Source organism: Hemiscyllium ocellatum, chromosome 21, assembly GCF_020745735.1.
Source record: "Hemiscyllium ocellatum isolate sHemOce1 chromosome 21, sHemOce1.pat.X.cur, whole genome shotgun sequence".
Classification (NCBI taxonomy): domain Eukaryota; kingdom Metazoa; phylum Chordata; class Chondrichthyes; order Orectolobiformes; family Hemiscylliidae; genus Hemiscyllium; species Hemiscyllium ocellatum.
Window position 1 is genome coordinate 16,958,854 of NC_083421.1, and position 22,249 is coordinate 16,981,102.

The 22,249-nt window shown below is 43.6% G+C and overlaps 1 protein-coding gene across 13 annotated transcripts in view; it reads right to left on the reverse strand.

Annotated features, from left to right (window-relative positions):
• Positions 1-22,249, reverse strand: part of exd3 (exonuclease 3'-5' domain containing 3) — a 390,852-nt gene that overhangs the window by 203,393 nt on the left and 165,210 nt on the right. For all 13 annotated transcript variants that reach the window (XM_060841203.1, XM_060841204.1, XM_060841205.1 and 10 more), the window contains 6 exons: positions 17,650-17,800; positions 14,643-14,856; positions 9,019-9,128; positions 4,966-5,173; positions 3,485-3,651; positions 2,856-3,032 (listed from right to left, as the gene is read on the reverse strand). In XM_060841203.1, coding sequence (XP_060697186.1) covers positions 2,856-3,032; positions 3,485-3,651; positions 4,966-5,173; positions 9,019-9,128; positions 14,643-14,856; positions 17,650-17,800 — 1,027 coding nt within the window. The remainder of the gene's footprint in view (positions 1-2,855; positions 3,033-3,484; positions 3,652-4,965; positions 5,174-9,018; positions 9,129-14,642; positions 14,857-17,649; positions 17,801-22,249) is intronic.

Sequence of the window (22,249 nt, forward strand, 5' to 3'; positions counted from 1 at the left end):
AACAAAAGAGTAAAGAAAAGACAAGCAGTGGGTGACAGATGAGAGACTGACAGTGATGGTGGAAAGAGGAAAGAAAACCAACAAATCTGAGTTGATCACACTGAAATTAATAAAGAATGCACGCAAGTAGCTACTTTAGATCTACTGAGGTGCTATAAAATCTTGAAAGCATCATAAAAATGAAAGTTATGTACCAGAAGCTGAAGCCTTTCATAGATAAATAAAAGGGACAAGGGGAGATAGTGGTTGTACAAAATACAAAAATGAGAAAATATTGTTTGAAAGGGATGCACTAACAAAATGATGATAGATTGTATAAGTGAATTGTAGATATTGTATGATGCTCAAAATTAAGTGAGTTTTCAAGATGGAAGCAAATGATGGACCAAACATTATGATGCCAGAGCTAACAAATATTTTGTCATTGATAGATACTTTAGAACAGATGAAGCCATGGCTAAAACGGGAGATGATATTCTAATGGCATTATTGCGAGACTATTAATCGAGAGATCCACTTAATATTCTGGGAACTTGGGTTTGAATCCCACCAAGGCAAATGATGGAATTTGACTTCAATAATTATCTGGAATTAGGAATCAAATTATGACCACAAAACCATTGTCAACTGTTGGAAAAACTCATCTGATTCACTCATTTCCTTCAGGGAAGGAAGCTGCTATCCTTCCCAGGTCTGACCTACACATGACTCCAGACCCACAGCAATACGGTTGACACTTCATTACCTTACAGCAATTAGGGATTGGTAATAAATGCTGGCCTGACTGGTGAAGCCCATGTTGTAAATGAAAAGAATGTTAAAAGACTTTGTGAAACTGAATTAGAAATGATAACAGAAATTTGTGATCAAAATTTAGGGTGGCACGGTGGCACAGTGGTTAGCACTGCTGCCTCACAGCGCCAGGGACCTGGGTTCAATTCCCACCTCAGGCGACTGACTGTGTGGAGTTTGCACGTTCTCCCCGTGTCTGCGTGGGTTTCCTCCGGGTGCTCCGGTTTCCTCCCACAGTCCAAAGATGTGCGGGTCAGGTGAATTGGCCATGCTAAATTGCCCGTAGTGTTAGGTAAGGGGTATATGTAGGGGTATGGGTGGGTTTCGCTTCGGCGGGTCGGTGTGGACTTGTTGGGCCGAAGGGCCTGTTTCCACACTGTAAGTAATCTAAAAAAAAACTATACAAAGGAGACGTTCATTACTCATTAAGTTACCAGAGAAACCTAAATCAATGGATGGTAACCATCTAAGAATGATAATCTTAATGAGTCACCTTATTATAATTTTCTAAATTGCTTTAACATGAAGAACTTATAACTATTTGAAGTAGTGATTAATGAAACAGAGTCTGGATTTAGACTTGGGAGATGGAACAACAGAAGGGCATTTATCCAAACAATAATCTTTGATAAATATTTCAAAATAAACAACACATTTCAAATGAAGAGAGGAGTACAATACATCATGTTACTGTTTCCAAAAATTACTCAGGTTAAACTCAGCATCAGTCATGTGTCTCGCTGTCTCTCCCTCTCAGAAAACAGCACCCCAATGGACCTCTGGGACTGTTGCAACTTTCTTTTCTTTTCAAACCGTAATTGGGAACCACAATTTTTCATTTGAGAAAGGATGACAGCCATGGCAACAAACAACTCAATGAGATGAGGATCTGACCACTGATTTGAGTTGGGTTAGAAACAGCAGTCTGCTTGCAGCTGGGTGCCAAGCCAACCTGCACATGTTCAAATACACATGACCCATACGGCAGCAACACAGCTCTGAAATGCTGGAAGATTCAGAATCCAAAAGAGTGGAAACAATACCACTTCTGCTGTGGGATTCTCTGCAGTGTTACTAATTTGTCATTTCTATCATCAGGGTTCTCTGATATGTTTTTCCACGCTCTGGATGTATCATAAACTCTCTTACATTGGAGTCCCTGGTTAGATTGTACTGTGATTGGCAGTCAGAAAATTTATCACCAGTGACACCCTACATGATGCAAAAGAGTGACTATCATCCTTGATCCTCACAAGGGTAAACTATACTGAGAAGAAAGTAAGGACTGCAGATGCTGGAGATCAGAGCTGAAAATGTGTTGCTGGAAAAGCGCAGGTGGTCAGGCAGCATCCAAGGAGCAGGAGAGCCGACGTCCTTGGATGCTGCCTGACCTGTTGTGCTTTTCCAGCAACACATTTTCAGCTCTGAACCACACTGACGACAGCAGCCTAGCTATCAGCCTTGATCCAACAATGCATTTCCATTCTGATTCATCTGTGACATTCTTCTCTCCAGCCAGAATTGATTAAATAACCCTCCTTTACCCACTCTACCTTTCCTTTCCTCATTCTCCTCCCTCTCTTCCATTTATACTGCAATCTATCACCTCTCTTTCCTCCCCACCTTTGCCTAGCCAAACTCTTGCTCTCTCTCTATCTCCCTTTGCCCTCTTCACTGACACCCTCTACCATCTCTGTCTGCCCACCTCACTCACCCACCCCCACCGTCTCCCCTTGCCCACCTCACTCACCTACCCCCGCTGTCTCCCTCTGTCCACCTCGCTCACCCACACTCACCGTCTCCCTCTGCCCACCTCGCTCACCCACCCCCCACCCATCTCCCTCTGCCCACCTCGCTCACCTACACTCACTCCCTACAGTCTCCCTCTGCCCTCCTTACTCACACCCCTCCAGTCTTCGCTTCCCTCCCTCACTGTGCCTCACTATACCCTCTCCCTCACAATGTCCACTTCCCTCTCTTCTTCATCTCCATTTCCCCTCCCCATTCACTCTTGTCTCCCTCACCATCACTCACACTCTCTCTTAGTTCAAACTCTGTCTTACCTCAGCAGCCTTCCTGTGATCATCATCATTCTCCAAAATCTTCACGTCCACTCCAAGACAACGCAGGTACCGGCCCAATCCTTGCAACATGTTGTCACAGACAACACTGAACTCGGAGGGTGATAAAGGAGGGGAGGATGATGCCTTTAACAAGTTTGGCTGCAGGGTCTGCCCACACTGTGAAAAGGAAGAGGTACAAACGATGGCTCGGAAGAAGCTCACAATATCAGAGAGACACTTTAATCTTCAGAAAGGGTGGATTTACTAAAACTCACCCCACTTGACATTTGTCCCAACCTGCTCCTTGAATACTCAGACCCTGGTTCAGACAGAGCAATAGCCTATTTGGCAGCAAGACCAGCCATTTCAACCAGCAGCAACACGCTGTCTCAGAAATATGCACCAATTTCCCTCTGCACCTGCTCAACCTGCCGACCATTTCTCGACAGTACCCTGCACCCTCTAGCCCTCCCCATGCTTACAAAATCATTGCAGCATTCTCGGACACTGCACTCCCTGAAACATCATATTGAATTCAGTGTTCCTTCCATCAATGCTCCCATTGCCCCCAATCACACTCATATCTTTTAAATTGTTGATGAATCGTATATGCCTGTGCAACTTCCTACCTGGAAGGGGAGAGTTGGACTGCTCTTGTTTCTCTTTTGTTTCAGTCCCCTCGCCTTCTTCTCTACTTTGAGCATCAAAAACTCTTCAAGGCTGCAGCTCAAACCAAAGCGCTGTGGTTCTCGACAAAGAGCATCATATACATCCAGCAGGCAGTAGGCATCAGAGGCTGCAGAGCACATAGTAACATTTGTTCCCATTTGTCCAATTTTTTTTCACTTAAGAGGAGGTACAGTTTCACACACACTGACTCTCACTGCGGTACAGTCCTGCACACACTGACACTCACTGGGGTACAGGCCCACACACACTGACTCTCACTGGGATACAGTCCCACACGCACTGACTCTCACTGGGATACAGTCCCACACACACTGACTCTCACTGGGATACAGTCCCACACGCACTGACTCTCACTGGGATACAGTCCCACACGCACTGACTCTCACTGGGTTACAGTCCCGCACATACTGACTCTCACTGGGATACAGTCCCACACGCACTGACTCTCACTGGGATACAGTCCCACACGCACTGACTCTCACTGGGATACAGTCCCGCACATACTGACACTCACTGGGATACAGTCCCACACGCACTGACTCTCACTGGGATACAGTCCCACACACACGGACTCTCACTGGGATACAGTCCCACACGCACTGACTCTCACTGGGTTACAGTCCCCGCACATACTGACACTCACTGGGGTACAGTCCCGCACACACTGACCCTCATTGGGGTACAGGCCCACACACACACTGACTCTCACTGGGATACAGTCCCACATGCACTGACTCTCACTGGGTTACAGTCTCCCACACACACTGACTCTCACTGGGATACAGTCCCACACGCACTGACTCTCACTGGGTTACAGTCCCCCACACGCACTGACTCTCACTGGGTTACAGTCCCACATGCACTGACTCTCACTAGGGGAAAGTCCCACACACACACAAACACACTCACTGGGATATCGTTCTATATGCAGTGACTCTCAGTGGAATACATGTGCTGGTTTCACACACAGGGATCTAGGCTATGCGAAATTGAAATAAACAAAGTTTGGCAGCAAACTTGTGCACGTTAAGGCCTCAAAAACAAAATAGGGACTGAGATTTGGATTTATGATCTCGACACTTATTGAGCCAAAGCTATCAACACTGAGACTAAGCCCGTAGTGTTAGGTAAGGGGTATATGTAAGGGTATGGGTGGGTTGCGCTTCGGCGGGTCGGTGTGGACTTGTTGGGCCGAAGGGCCTGTTTCCACACTGTAAGTAATCTAATCAGACAGACAGCCTAGCCCTGCGTTCACTGATCCCAAATCCTAATGGTTCAAAAGGTCTTTCTCACGTTGTAACTGAGATCACAGAATGCAAAGAAGTACAAGAGGTTTCTCAGCACAAACTCCTGCCAGAGTGACCATTTTACATTAGATCTGGGTAACAATGGAACAGTGAGCTCACCAGGCGTTGCTCACCTGCATAAATGATCTGCTGGGGCCGGAGAGGTCGCCTCTCCCAGTTACTTAGCTGCTCCGTCTTGTCCAGTGATTTCCCCAGCACACACTGCACAAGGAGACTAAGCCCCTTTTCAACGTGGCTGTTTCCAGAGTCTACACCATCCTCTGACACCAGCACTCCCACACTTCGGTTTCTGTCCCGTCTTCGATTTGGCACTTTCTGTAGCTGAACATCGTTCAGAAAGGATTCTCAGTTTAATTCAATACAAACTCTCAGATCTGATCGTTCTGAGTGAAGTAATCAAGCAGCTCACATTATGAAAAAACACACTAATAGAAACAAATGCAGGAGTTATTCACATCAGCATTATATAACTGAAAGGGAGAGGGCAAGAACAAAGAATTAATCAGGCCTGCATCTTAAGAAGAGAAACAATTCACACATGTAGCATGGGTAGGAACCTTCAGTCAGTATGAAAAGCAAGTTTTATCATAGCAATTGCAGAAAGGTGGCTCAGGGATGGACAGGACTGGCAGCTTAATGTTCCAGCATACAAATGCTACGGGAAGGATAGAAAGTGAGGCAAGAGAGAAAGGGGACTGGCAATTTTGATAAGGGATATCATTATGGCTGCTCTTGGGAGGATATTCCTGGGAAAACGTCCAGGCACATTAATTAGGTAGAACTGAGAAATAAGAAAAGGATGATCACCTATTCTGATTGTACAATAGACATCCCAATAGTGAGCAGGAAATTGAGAAACAAATTTGGAAGGAGATCTCAGTTTTCTGTAAGAATAACAGGGTGGTTATGGTAGGGGATTTTAACTTTGCAAACATAGACTGAGAATGCCATAGTGTTAAGGGTTTAGATGGAGAGGAATTTGTTAAGTGTGAACAAGAAAACTTTCTGATTCAATATGTGGATGTACCTACTCGAGAAGGTGCAAAACTTGACCAATTAGAGTCATAGAATCATAGAGATGTACAGCACGGAAACAGACCCTTCGGTCCAACCCGCCCACACCGACCAGATATCCCAACCTAATCTAGTCCACCTGCCAGCACCTGGCCCATATCCCTCCAAACCCTTCCTATTTATATACCCATCCAAATGCCTTTTAAATGTTGCAATTGTACCAGCCTCCACCACTTCCTCTGACAGCCTATTCCATACACGTACCACCCTCTGCGTGAAAAAGTTGCCTCTTATTCTTGGGAAATAAGGCAGGGCAGGTGACTGAGGTATCAGTGGGGGAGCACTTTGGGGCCAGCGACCACGATTCTATTAGTTTTAAAATAGCGATGGAAAAGGATAGACCAGATCTAAAAGTTGAAGTTGTAAATTGGAGGAAGACTAATTTTGACGGTATTTGGCAGAACTTTCAAAAGCTGATTGGGAGCAGATATTCACGAGTAAAGGGACAGCTAGAAAATGGGAAGCCTTCAGAAATGTGATAACCAGAGTCCAGAGACAGTATATGCCTGTTAGGGTGAAAGGAAAGGCTGGTGGGTGTAGGGAATGCTGGATGACTAAAGAAATTGACAGTTTGGTTAAGAAAAAGAAGGAAGTATATGTCAGGTATAGACAAGATAGATCGAATAAATCCTTAGAAGTCTATAAAAGCTGTTGGAGTATACTTAAGAAAGAAATCAGGAAGGCAAAAAGAGGACGTGAGATAGTTTTGGCACATAGAATTAAGGAGAATCCAAATGGTTTTTACAAATACATTAAGGACAAAAGGTAACTAGGGAGAGAATAGGGCCCCTCAAAGATCAGCAAGGCTACCTTTCTGTGTAGCCGCAGGAGATGGGGGAGATACTAAACGAGTATTTTGCATCAGTATTTACTGTGGAAAAGGACATGGAAGATATAGAACGTAGGAAAATAGATGGTGACATCTTGAAAAATGTCCATATTACAAAGGAGGAAATGCTGGATGTCTTGAAACACATAAAAGTAGACAAATCCCCAGGGCCTGAGTGGTGTACCCTCAAACTCTTTGGGAAGCTAGGGAAGTGATTGCTGGGCCCCTTGCTGAGATATTTGTATCATCAACAGTCACAGGTGAGGTGCTGGAAGGCTGGAGGTTGGCAAAAGTGGTGCCACTGTTTAAGGTCACGTTGCGGCTGTGCAGGACATTGGTTAGGCCACTTTTGGAATATTGCGTGCAATTCTGGTCTCCTTCCTATTGGAAGGATGTTGTGAAACTTGAAAAGGTTCAGAAAAGATTTACAAGAATGTTGCCAGGGTTGGAGGATTTGAGCTATAGGGAGAGGCTGAGCAGGCTGGGGCTGTTTTCCCTAGAGCATCGGAGGCTGAGGAGTGACCTTACAGAGGTTTAGGAAATCATGAGGGGCATGGTTAGGATAAATGGACAAAGTCTCTTTCCTGGTGTGGAGGAGTCCAGAACTAGAGGGCATAGGTTCAGGGTGAGAGGGAAAGATACAAAAGAGACATAAGGGACAACTTTTTCATGCACAGTAAGTGTATGGAATGAGCTGCAGGAGGAAGTGGTGGAGGCTGATACAACTGCAACACTTAAATGGCATTTGGATCGGTATATGAATGGGAACGGTTTGAAGGGATATGGGCCTGGTGCTGGCAAATGGGACTAGATTAGTTTGGGATGTCTGGTCAGCATAGCCAAGTTGGACCAAGGGGTCTCTAAACGTGCTGTACATCTCTATGACCCTAAATGTTGAGAAAGGCTGGACAATTTCCCGAGCTTGGAGCTGAAGAAGAAAACTACAGTCTAGCCCTTCTCGTGAGTCATTTCACATATTAGAGGTTTCTTGAGTAGCAAAATGGAAGGGAAGCAACCTACTCGAATGTGGAAGCAATTATCAATTATTTGCTACAACATTTGTGCCACCCCACTTCTAGGGGAGTGATAATATTGGTTATGTCTCTACTTTAAAATGTTTTACTTGCCCATAAAAGGGTGTTTAGTCATTAGAGATTTTTACTCATTGGATACAGTAAAAATTTTATAAAATGTGAAATCTTGATGTCATTCTTTGAGCTAATGACCATCACTCCCAAGATCTTAAGTTTCTTTGTAAAGATTATTGGTCTCTCCCGAGGCCATAACACATTTGAAAATTTACATGTTAATATTTTAGCACAGTGACTCAGTGGTGAGCACTACTGCCTCACAGTGCCAGGGACTCAGCTTCAATTCCACTGTCTGTGAATGTTTCCACGTACCCCCCGTGTCTGCAGGTGCTTTCCTCCAGGTGCTGTGCGCAGACAGAGAGTCGACAGAGGCTGGGCTGTAAAGCAGCAGTATGGAGTCACTGTGTCACCGTGAGGAGATGACAAGAGATTAAGCCTCTAACAATACAATTCAGCTTTCACACATATGTATATAATGCTCATAAAAGAAAACTCTCATTCATGAAACTCATTCAAGGATTTTAAATCTTAAGTAGACTGTTATAAAAACAACTTTTTATTCACCATCACATCAAAAATATTTAGTCCTTTAATAGCCTCTCGAACCTCAATCAAAATGTGCATATCCAATCTCTGGAAAGGAAACTTAATCATACATTCAAAACAGGCCTCGAGCTAATAACAGCACCCAGGAAATATCAACGACGGTGCCGACAGAAACTGCTATGTCAGATAATCTGTCAACCAATGTAGTATGATTTTTATCCTAACTAACAGCGACAGACTAGTCTATATTCACTCATTTTAAAAGGGCTGGGGATTTGAATAACTGCAGACCATAACACTTTAAAAAAGACTTTATAGTCCTCACTCTTAAAATGCAGATAATGAGAGATGGAATTCCAGCATGGATTCTAATGGGAACTGGGTATCCAGCAGGGAGTACCCAGCAATTGGGACTACAAAAAGGATTAGAACAAGAGATAAACAGGATTTCTAAGGAAACTGAGAACTAGGAACAGGCGGCTCTCAAGCTTTTAGATGTAGATCAACATTGATATTTCTGCGGGCAGTTGGACTCAATCAAGAGGTTGAGGGGCTAAATGAAACAACACAACCAAAATGAAATTCCATTCTAAACAATAGTTCCAAACTGCAGACCAGCAACAAACCTCTCTGTGCACATTCAAAAGGTCCAATACTCCTGCTGTGTGCTGCACCACATCCTTTAACATTGGGTAGGCTGTAGACAGAGTCCGCAAATCCCCTGTTGTAGCGTAACCTGCAAAAATAAATAAGCATTCACAACAAGATAACAAACAATTTCAAACCACATGATGAGGCGTGAACTCAAAAACCGGGGCCTTTGGGTGCTGTCAGTGGGTATTTAGTTAGAGTCATAGAGATGTACAGCATGGAAACAGACCCTTCGGTCCAACTCGTCCATGCCGACCAGATATCCCAACCCAATCTAGTCCCACTTGCCAGCACCCGGCCCATATCCCTCCAAATCCTTCCCCATCTAAATGCCTCTTAAATGCTGCAATTGTACCAGCCTCCATCACATCCTCTGGCAGCTCATTCCATACATGTACCACCCTCTGTGTGAAAAGGTTGCTCCTTAGGTCTCTTTTATATCTTTCCCCTCTCACCCTAAACCTATGCCCTCTAGTTCTGAACTCCCCAACCTCAGGGAAAAGACTTTGCCTATTTATCCTATCCATGCACCTCTATAAGGTCACCCCTCAGCCTCCGACGCTCCAGGGAAAACAGCCCCACCCTGTACAGCCTCTCCCTCTAGCTCAGATCCTCCAACCCTGGCAACATCCTTGTAAATCATTTCTGAACCCTTTCAAGTTTCACAACATCTTTCCGATAGGAACGAGACCAGAATTGCATGCAATATTCCAACAGTGGCCTAACCAATGTCCTGTACAGCCACAACATGACCTCCCAACTCCTGTACTCAATACTCTGATCAGTAAAGGAAAGCATACCAAAGTCCTCCTTCATTATCCTATCCACCTGCGACTCCACTTTCAAGGAGCTATGAACCTGCACTCCAAGGTCTCTTTGTTCAGCCGCACTCCCTAGGACCTTACCATTAAGTGTATAAGTCCTGCTAAGATTTGCTTTCCCAAAATGCAGCACCTCGCATTTATCTGAATTAAACTTCTCAGCCCATTGGCACATCTGGCCAAGATCCTGTTGTAATCTTCGCTGTCCACTACACCTCAAATTCTGGTGTCATCTGCAAACTTACTAACTGTACCTCTTATGTTCGCATCTAAATCATTTATTTAAATGACAAAAAGTAAAGGGCCCAGCACCGATCCTTGTGGCACTCCACTGGTCACAGGCCTTCACCACCACCCTCTGTCTTCTACCTTTGAGCGAGTTCTGTATCCAAATGGCTAGTTCTCCCTGTATTCCATGAGATCTAACCTTGCTATTCAGTCTCCCATGGGGAACCTTGTCGAACGTCTTACTGAAGTCTATACAGATCACATCTACTGCTCTGCCCTCATCAATCTTCTTTGTTACTTCATCAAAAAACTCAATCAAGTTTGTGAGACATGATTTCCCACGCACAAAGCCATGTTGACTTTCCCTAATCAGTCCTTGCCTTTCCAAATACATGTACATTCTGTCCCTCAGGATTCCCTCCAACAACTTGCCCACCACCGAGGTCAGGCTCACTGGTCTATAGTTCCCTGGCTTGTCCCAACCTGCTGTCTTCCGGCACTTTACCTGTGACTATCGATGATACAAATATCTCAGCAAGAGGCCCAGCAATCACTTCTCTAGCATCCCACAGAGTCCTCGGGTACACCTGATCCTGGGGATTTATCCACCTTTAACCGTTTCAAGGCATCCAACCCTTCCTCCTCTGTAATCTGGACATTTTGCAAGATGTCACCATCTATTTCCCTACAGTCTCTATCTTCCATATCCTTTTCCACAGTAAATACTGATGCAAAATATTCATTTAGTATCTCCCCCATTTTCTGTGGCTCCACATAAAGGCCGCCTTGCTAATCTTTGAGGGGCCCTATTCTCTCCCTCGTTACCCTTTTGTCCTTAATATATTTGTAAAAACCCTTTGGATTCTCCTTAATTCTATTTGCCAAAGCTATCTCATCTCCCCTTTTTGCCCTCCTGATTTCCCTCTTAAGTATACTCCTACTGCCTTTATACTCTAAGGATTCACTCGATCTATCCTGTCTATACCTGACATATGCTTCCTTCTTTTTCTTAACCAAACCCTCCATTTCTTTAGTCATCCAGCATTCCCTATACCTACCAGTCTTCCCTTTCACCCTGACAGGGATATACTTTCTCTGGATTCTTTGCTGTCTCATTTCTGAAGGCTTCCCACTTTCCAGCTGTCCCTTTAGCTGCGAACATCTGCCTCCAATCAGCTTTTGAAAGTTCTTGCTGAATACTGTCAAAATTGGCCTTTCTCCAATTTAGAACTTCAACTTTTAGATCTGGTCTATCCTTTTCCATCACTATTTTGAAACAAATAGAATTATGGTCGCTGGCCCGAAGGTGCTCCCCCACTGACACCTCAGTCACCTGCCCTGCCTTATTTCCCATGAGGAGGTCAAGTTTTGCACCTTCTCTAGTAATTACATCCACATACTGAATCAGAAAATTGTCTTGTACACACTTAACAAATTCCCCTCCATCTAAACCTTTAACACTATGGCAGTCCCAGTTGATGTCTGGAAAGTTAAAATCCCCTACCATAACTACCCTATTATTCTTACAGATAGCTGAGATCTCCTTACAAGTTTGTTTCTCAATTTCCTTCTGACGATTGGAGGGTCTATAATACAATCCCAATAAGGTGATCATCCCGTTCTTATTTCTCATTTCCACCCAAATAACTTCCCTCGATGTATTTCCAGGAATATCCTCCCTCAGCACAGTTGTAATGCTATCCCTTATCAAAAATGCCACTCCCCCTCCTCTTTTGCCTCCCTTTCTATCCTTCCTGTAGCATTTGTATCCTGGAACATTAAGCTGCCAGTCCTGCCCATCCCTGAGCCATGTTTCTGTAATTGCTATGGTATCCCAGTCCCATGTTCCTAACCATGCCCTGAGTTCATCTGCCTTCCCTGTTAGGCCCCTTGCATTGAAATAAATGCAGTTTAATTTATTAGTCCTATCTTGTCCCTACCTGCCTTGACTGTTTGACTCACGTCTGTTCTCAGCTGTACCCGTCTCAGATCGATCTCTTTCCCCACTATCATCCTGGGTCCTATCCCCCCAACCTTACTAGTTAAAATTCTCCCTAGCAGTTCTAGCAAATTTCTCTGCCAGTATATTAGTCCCCTTCCAATTTAGGTGCAATCCGTCCTTCTTGTACAGGTCACTTCTACCCCAAAAGAGATTCCAATGATCCAGAAATGTGAATCCTTCTCCCATACACCAGCTCCTCAGCCATGCATTCATCTGCTCTATCCTCCTATTCCTGCTCTCACTAGCTCGTAGCACTGGGAATAATCCAGATATTACTACCCTTGAGGACCTCCTTTTTAAATTTCTACCTAACTCTCCCTTCAGAGTCTCAACCTTTTCCCTTCCAATGTCGTTGTTTCCAATGTGGACAATAACCTCCTGCTGGCCCCTCTCCCCGTGAGAACATTCTGCATCCCTGCTGAGACATCCTTGATCCTGGCACCAGGGAAACAACACACCATTCTGCTTTTTCTCTGCTGGCCACAGAAACGTCTGTCTGTACCTCTGACTACAGAATCCTCTAACACAATTGATATCTTGGAAGCCAACGTACCCCTTGTTGCATTAGATCCAGGTCAGACAGCATCCAAGGAGTAGGAGAGTCTACGTTTCGGGCATGAGCCCTTCTTCAGGAATGAGCCCTAAAGAAGGGCTCATGCCCGAAACGTCGACTCTCCTGCTCCTTGGATGCTGCCCAAACTGCTGCGCTTTTCCAGCAACACATTTTTCAGCTCTGATCTCCCGCATCTGCAGTCCTCACTTTCTCCTGCATTAGATCCAGTCTCAATACCAGAAACTTGGCTGTTTGCGCTACGTTCCCCTGAGAATCCATCAACCCCTACATTTTCCAAAACAGCATTCCTGTTTGAAATAGGTATATCCACAAAAGACTCCTGCTCTAGTTACCTACCTCTCTTACCCTTCCTGGAGTTAACCCATCTATGTGACTGTATCTGAGACTTTCCCCCCTTTCTATAACTTTCATCCATCACATACTGTTGCTGTTGCAAATTCCTCATCGCTTCTATTTGTCTCTCCAACCGATCCACTTGATCTGATAAGATCCAACAGCATTTGTGGCAGATATAATCTGCACTAACCATTAAACTCTCTTTAAACCCCCACATCTGACAAGAAGTACATATCACTGTAAAGGCCATTTTTCTCCTTCACAATCTACAGACCCAGAAAATAACACTGTCTTATTCCTCTACAAACACTGTCACAGGTTAAATTAATAGCTATGGCTTATATTTTAAGTTTAATCAAGAGACTTATCTCCCAAAACATAATCAAGGTAGAATCCACTGTACCCACTACTGCAGCCTTTCTCTAGGATAGATTTAAAACAACAATTAACTTATCTGATTCTTTGCGTGAACCTTCGCCCAACAGTTCCTCCAAGATTAGTTGTGAATTTCATTGTTTGTTAATTTTCCCAGGTGCACTCTGATGTCCAGCGATACACAAATTCAAACAGCAAAGGCAGTAACTGTGCAGGTTCTCTCTCTCTCTCTCTCCTGCACTGACCCCGCCATGTGCTTCCTTTGTCTGTTCTTCTCCCTTTTAAAACTGCTGTTGTTTTGACTTTTTTTTTCCAAAGTTCCAAAACAATGCAACAGCATATAAAACAGTAATTGCTGCTCCTGGAATTCGAGGAAATAACCTGCAACACCTAAAATACCTCAAAAAAGGAGCAACTCTTACAGCCAGAAATTTTTTCTGTCCTCCATCTTGGATTACCCAGCATCCAATCAGAATTATGTAAAAGTGTCAATGATGGAGCTATTCTAGATCATAATGTCAACTGGTCATACAGAGTCTGCACCTACCGAACAGGGATATAACGAAGCGCAACAAAGCATCTGAGCAAGCCAAGTTCAATGGAGGTATCTTCCTTTAAATACCATGTTAGATTAGGGGAGCACACACACATACAACACAACATTACTCCTGTAGGGAGTGCAATGGAGCTGGAAGTACAAAAGGGAATACACTGAACTGTGTTCCCAGTATAGAATCCAATGGAAACAGGGTCACAATTGGGGAGTGTGATAGCAAATAGGACTCCAGAATGAGATCTGAGGATGATAGGAATGGGAATTGGAATTCCAGACAAGAGTGCTGTACAAACTGGAATTCCAGGACGGAGTGTAAAGGGGGCTGGAATTCCAATGGAAAGTCTAACGGGAGCTGGAATTCCAGTGGGGTGTGTAACGGGGACTGGAATTCCAGTGGGGAATGTAATAGGGACTGGAATTCTAGTGGAGAGTGTATTTGGAATTGGAATTCCACTGTGGAGTGCATTTGGAACTGGGATTCCAGTGGGGAATGTAATGGGAATAAAAAATGAGGTCTGCAGATGCTGGAGATCACAGCTGCAAATGTGTTGCTGGTCAAAGCACAGCAGGCCAGGCAGCATCTCAGGAATAGAGAATTCGACGTTTCGAGCATAAGCCCTTCATCAGGAATAGAAATGTAATGGGAATGGTTGCCAGAGGGAGAATAAAAGCACTGTGCACATTCTCTAGTTATAGTTTATAAGTACCTAGTTTTGTTATGGTTTGATCAGTGAATAGAGTCTGAATAAAGTAGGTGAGTTCAGCTCGCCGACTCTCTGATTCAGACTGGTTCACAAGCTGAGGCAAGTCCAGAAGATACACACAGTTCTTCGTCGCAATCTGTATGAGAGACACTCGGGAACGAGTTAACATTCCAAATGTGGGCCTCCATTCCATATCGATCCCTACAACGCCACCAGCCTACAGCAGAGACACAAAATTCACTACAGTCAGAGTCATTTACCTGAGGCAACACTATTTATTCAGATATAGCAGCATCATTGATTCACTAAGTACAAGGTCTGGGCTGAGTTCACTGATCTCACCCAAGTCACACTCCCACATCTGACAAGAAGTACATATCACGTAAAGACCATTTTTCCTCCTTCACAATCTACAGACCCAGAAACAGGCCCTTCTGCCCAACAAGTCCACACTGACCCGCCGAAGCGCAACCCACCCATACCCCTACGTTTACCATTACCTAACACTACGGTCAATTTAGCATGGCCAATTCACCTAACCTGCACATCTTTGGACTGTGGGAGGAAACCGGAGCACCGGGAGGAAACCCACGCAGACACGGGGAGAACGTGCAAACTCCACACAGTCAGTCGCCTGAGGCTGGAATTGAACCCGGGTCTCTGGCGCTGTGAGGCAGCAGTGCTAACCACTGTGCCACCGTGCCGCCCAACTGGTTCCTGATCAACTGGTGATTCCTATTTGACCCTGCCTTGTACTTTCCCAATAACCCTCTGAACTCTCAAATAGGAGCAAAGTCCTGTGGATGTTGGGAATATGAAACAAAAACAGAACATGACAGAGAAACTCAGGTCTTATTTATTCATTGTCATGTGCATTTTGTTACAAAATACAGTGAAATGTGTTGTATAGTGTCACCACTCTCTGGCACCATCTTGAAACACTGAAAATAAACAAAACATGGAATGTAAAGGCAGAAAAATGAAAAAATAAAGAAAAAGTGTTCAACTTTAAAGTCATTCTTGTTTAGTGCCCTGCCGATGGACCATGGCTCTGATGGCCAGGCATGAGTCCCCTTTGCCGTCACTGGAAAGAAAGTCACCATCTCGCCTCCACCAATACCCTCACCACTTATGAGTCCTTAATGCACCTGCTAATGCAGATGTCATCGGCGCCAGAGGGTAATGCACTGGCCTAAATTGAACTCCATCACCATCATGAATCTGCTTCAAGCCCATCTCGCCCAAACCCGCCTCCACCGTGAATCGGCATCAGATGCAGACATTGCTGAGGCCTTAACCCCTCCTCCATCGCCGCAGCCATAAATCGGCTCTAGAATGGCCAGGAACCCAAATTGTCACCTGATTCTGCAGCAATGTGTCCATGCTGCTGGGCCCGCACACCGCCAATGTTGTTGCCGTGACCAGGTTTTTCAAGAAGAATGTAAGTTTAAAACAAAGAAAGAAAAGAAACAAAAAGCAAAGTGGACGGAGTGGACGAACCCTAGGTTCAGAAGCCTTACTCCACCGCCATCTTATCAGATAACATCTGTAAACAGAAACAGGGGCAGTGTATTGAGTCCAATAACTCTTCTTTGGAGCCTGAAATGTAAACCCTATTTCTTTCTTGGTATATGCTTCCAGACCTTGAGCTTCTCTGTCACCTTCTGCTTTTATACCCTCTAAACTCTGTCAAGGATTCAATTTGGGCAATATAATGTTTACAGAAGACATTTTGTTTGTGTTAATCAAAGACTCCACTCACTTTGACCTTCTTCCAATGTCAAGACATTATAGAGAAACTTAAATTTTTACCAACTGTGATCTTTTAAAATTTAGTTAAATTAAGCAGCACTCTCAATGACATTTCCACTGCAATGTGGAATATCCATTCTGCTTGTGCAGTTTGAGGTAGGTGGATTCACAAAGAAATCATTTGAGCCATCAATTACATTACAGGTCAGCTGTGATTTAACCATGGGGGAAAGAAAGTGGCTTGGCCCAGTGTCTGGGAATACAGGTCCAAATCCCACCACTGCAACTGTGGAATCAAAATTCAGGTGGGCACTAACATCTCTGAACAAGTCAATTAAAAAGTACCTTAAAATTGCAAACAAGTGCAGCTGAGGACATGGAGTAGAAAGCTGAGTATTTCCTGAGCTCGACTACAGGGAAAGGAGCTAGCTAGTTGGTGAGTATCTGGTAACTGGTTAAGGTCTATACTACTCTTAACAGCTTAAAATAGCATACATATTTGTAGTAAAGATAACAAAATATATAAAAACAGTATACTTTGTGTATTCATATAAAATACCTGCTGACTGTGAAGCTATCGTTAATTCTCATAAAAGCCCAACCAATTAGGAAAGGAACTCATAGAACAGAATCCTTATAGCGTGGAAACAGGCCAGTTAACCCATCAAGTCTGCAACAACCCACACAGCATCCCACACAGATTCAGTCCCCTTCCTTATCCCTGTAACTCAGCATTCCCCATGGTTAATCTACCTAGGCTACACATCCCTGGATACCGCGGGCAACTTAGCATGGCTAATCCATCTAGCCTGCACATCTTTGGACTGCCGGAGGAAACTGGAGCACCCAGAGAAAACCCAGACACTAGGAGAATGTGCAAAATCCACACAGACAGTCTGTAGTCCTTACAAATGACTCCAGACCAACAACAATATGGTTCACTCTGAGTTGCCTACTGAAATGGCCTGGAACAACTACTCAGTCCAAGGGCAATTAAGGATGGGTGACCAAAGATTGGCCTTTGATCCAGAGATGCCCACATTCAACAACGGTTTTAAAAAAGAAACGCCTTTGTTTTATCAATGGCATATCCCACAGCGATGATAATACAGAACAGATTAAATGGAAGAATGAGAAATCAAAGTAATTGGGAAAGGAGGGTGAAATTAGCAGACACTGTTACACTCCCAAAACATTTCTACATCTCCCTTGATTTGTTCATTAACAGCAAGGATAGTACAAACACAGAGCTGCTAACCTGTAACACACGGGCTGCGCAGTGTTTCAACTGATCCAAGTGGTCCAGGAAGTGAATACACTCTGTTGGAATTGGCAGCTGATAGTAGAACTTTCTCTTGTTCTCTATCTCCTCCGGACTCTCCTCCACACAACGGTTCTCTAAACCCATCCTGTAACAGTGAGCATCTTAAGTTAAAACATCGGACACAGATACCAGTGAAAGCAACAGAACCAAGCAACAGAAGCTCACACTTCTCATGTTCACACTGGAAAGAGACATGTCAATGTCACTCAAGACAGATATCTGATGGAAGCAGGGTTCTTTCCTTTCACCTGGGAGTAGTGTCAGTTTTCACAGGTTCCCAGCTTAACCACATCATTACCTCTCAACTCCTCCACTGTTACTAAATTATCAGACTGCTCATTGACCATCCATTGTTGAATGGGAAGTTATTTCTTCCAACTAAACACTGGAAAGACCAAAGCCATTGACTAAGGTCCTCACTTTAAACTCTATTTCATAGTTACCATCTCTTTCCTTAGCAACTGTTTAAACTAAACTAGACTCTTCACAAACATGATGTCATATTTAACACAGAGATGAGTGTTCAACCACATCTGTGCTATCACTAAAGTTCCTACATATATCTCAACATTACTTTTGCATTTCCCTCTATTCATGTGTTGCTGTCTTTCATGCCTTAAAACTTGACCATTCCAATGTACATCAGACCAGCCTCCTACATTCTAACCTTTACAAATCGGAGGTCATTTAAACTATATCTTTACTTGCACCAAATCCAATTTACCTATCATCTTGTATTTGCTGAGATATGTCAATACTCCACAAAACTAATTGAACAAGGGTATAAGTACAAGCAGTTATTTAGAGCACACATCTCCTAACACTCAACAGAATCCCTAGTTATTGCCTCATCAACTCACCCTAATGGATGCAGTTAAACACAACTAATGTACAATTAGCAGATTCCCTTCTCTCTCAGTAAAAAGAAACAAACAAACTGAATCAAAATCTTCCATATTCTGTGCAAAGCATCACATTGTGATATATCCCTGCTATAGGACCCTTAACAATTTCTTAAAACATGCATCTTTCCTCATCAAACAATTGCACCATGGTGGCTTACACCCATCTATTTAATTTTAGAGATTTCCTTTCTCTCTAACAATTGTTTCAACCCAATAACTTCTATGGATAACCACACTTGTCATAAAATGTGCATTATCCCATCATGAATTATTATCTGTAGAACATTCAATGGGTATATTTCTTCAGTGTGTACAATGTACAGAATCTCAATTAAAAATAGAACCCCACATCTATTGCTTCTATAAGAGCCAGTGTTTCAGCAGCCAAAGTACTATTAACAGACCTTTTTACTTTTCTTAACTTTCCAAGCTGAAGGACAAAACTACCCATTCTCACTCTTAAGAAATTTGATTAAACCAGCTCTACCTAAACATCGATCAGGAAAAAAACCACGTGAAACCCTGCCATAAATGACTAATTGTATGCTTTTCAGATTTCACGTGGATGGAAATTTAACTATATATTCAGTAGATTTGTTTTCTCAATGATTTATTTCCATGTAAAATATTCTCAACTTTAGGTTCCATTATCATAGAACTAAGCTCTAACACATCAAAATGAACAGCTGACTTAGTTTGATTGTACAAAGAGTTCAACTGACTAGTCAAACTTCAAACTTCACAACTGCTGCATCTCTTAAAGTGTAAGATTATCTTTCTGTGATAACTAGCGCAATTAGCTGGGATGGGAGCAACACTCTCTAATTGGGATTCCTGATTTAAAGTTCTTCCAGAACCACTTGATATCTTAATTGATAGCAAAATAGGTGGGACAGTAAGTTTCAGAGAAGCAGTTGGAAATTTACAAATGGCTTTTTGCTTTCAGTAAATAGGGGTTTCTCTCTGCAAAAAGCAAACAGAAGCTTTACAGGGTATAGAAAAGGACAAGGAGTCAATTCAGTTCCTCAAGCCTTTCCCACCTTTATATTAGGGAATGGATAATTTGTACCTGAGCTCTATCTACCACTTTGTTCCATATCCAATGAAACACTTTTATCCAAACAAAATTTGTCAACCTCACGCTTATGAATTTTAATTTACTGCCAACATCCACCCCCTTTAGGGGCAAGAGTCCCCATTCTGAACGTGTGAAAAAATGTTGCCTGATGTCACCCTTCAATGGCCAAGCAATATATTTAAAGCTGCATTTCCAATCATGACTTAATTAGGAATAGTCTATGGATGATTAAGTGACACTATTCCACAAGGTGTCACAAATGTCTAACTACCCCATTAAACTAAAAAGATGATCAATTTGCCTGAAAGACTGCTAATAAGAACAAAAGTAATTCTCACTGGATTCATCATTAATATGAAAGTAACTACTTATTGTAAACAACATCTTCTTAAACAAAGAGCCAAAAAAATTGATTACTAATTAACTATTGAAATATAAACAATACCCCTCCAAAACTACACCCCCCTCCCTAATAAGCACACGCACAAATAAAATACACAAAATAGATGGTGTGATACAAATATTATGAGTTGGGAAAAAAATAGACAAGGAAGTGATTTCAAAAGTCCAGATGACAAGGTGGCGAGTTAATTCACTCAGTTTTTTTGGACTTCAACAATAATGGCACCATGTCATCAGCAAAGCAATGGTCAATCTTTGATTCAGAACGTGGTCAGGTGGGCCTAACTCTTTTCATGTGTTGGAATTCTTTACTGAGTGTCTTTTCACTCACAGACTGAGGGAGGGGGAAGAGAGAGACAGAGAGAGAGAGAGAGAGAGAGAGAGAGAGAGACATTCCCTATTTGCAGACTGGATGTCCCTTGTTATACTGCACTCACTGGTCTGGAACAAACTGTAGCTACATCTTTCTGAAAGCTGTTACTAGGCAGTTGGCCCTTAATTCAAAACAACTTGTGTTACTGACTTTCATAATGCACCCACTTCACTGCTCTTGTACAGATAAATTGTACACTACACATTCCTACCTGACCTGCAAGTTACACAAAAACACCACTACTGTTTTAAGCAATAAAGCAACAACTTTCCATTTTCTGGTTTATGAGGCAAGGGAGGGAATTCAGCACCTGGGGGCAGAGTGGGGGTGTCAGATCCCAGTGAGGAAAGGGAAGTGTTGGACCCAGCAGTGCAGAGGGGTTATCAGGTTCCAGGTGAAGAGGGTGGTATTTAGTCTCGGGTGAAAAGTGAACCATCAGGATCTGTGTAGCTCTGGGTCCAAGGAGTACTTATCTGGGAGATTGGTTTTGCTTCCATTTTCAATTTTCCAGGCTATTCTCTCTGCAGGGCCCTAATGCACAATCCCCACTTCTCCAAGTCAACATGTGGTTGCTTACACTACCTCCATCTCATCATGATGTAGAGGTGCTGGTGTTAGAAAGTTAAAAATCACACACCAGGTTATAGTCAAACAGGTTTATTTAGAAGCACTAGCTTTTGGAGCACTGTTCCTTAACTGATGGAGGAGCAGCGCTCTGAAAGCTAGTGCTTCCAAATAAACCTGTTCGACTATAACCTGGTGTTATGTGATTTTTAACTCTATCTCATCACTTCTTCCTCATTCTGGATTCATCAAGTGTTTAGTTCTGAATCAATCAATCTCAGCTTCAAGGTACTTCAATCAGCCATGTTATGACACATCTCCAGGATAAGTGGTGCTCGAACCCAGGCTGCCTGGCCCAGAGGGAACTACCACTGCACCAGAAGAGGCCTTTGCATCTTGGGTCAATGTTAACTGTAGAAATTAAAATTATGTAGAGGGCAATAATTGGATGGTTATTTGAACACATGTAAAGAGAGACTACACACGAATTAGCAGAGTCAGGAGAGATGGGGGGGGGGGGGGGGGGGGGGGGGGCAAAGAGTGAAAATGCTGGCAATCGGGCTCAGTGTGGGAGTTTGCAGAAATTTGGGAGGGAGGCACTGTTGTATCTTGTTCCAGTTATTTTTGAGAGGGATTGCTTTGCAGTCAAAATGATGCTGGTAGGTCTAAGCGCACAGCCCGGACCGAAGATTCACAAACCTGACTTCCCCAGTCAACCCATTGTCTCAGCCTGCTCCTGTCCCACTGAACTTATCTCTGCCTACCTTGACAATGTCCTGACCTCCTTGGTCCAGGAACTCTCCACCTACATTCAGGACACCACCCTTTACCTCCTCCAAGACTTTTGTTTTCCCGGCCCCCAACACCTCATCTTCACCATGGACATTCAGTCCCTGTACACATCCATCTGCCATGACAAAGGTCTCCAAGCCCTCCGTTTCTTCCTCTCACGCCATCCCAACCAGTACCCTTCCACCGACACCCTCATCCACTTGGCTAAACTGGCCTTCACCCTCAACAACTTCTCCTTCCAATCCTACCACTTCCTCTGAACCAAAGGAGTAGCCATGGGCACCCGCATGGGCTCCAGTTATGCCTGTCTCCTTGTTAGGTACCTGGAACAGTCCATCTTCCGCAGCTACACCAGCACCATTCCTGACATTTGCCTCTGCTACATCGATGACTGCATCAGCCCCACCTCATGCTCCCATG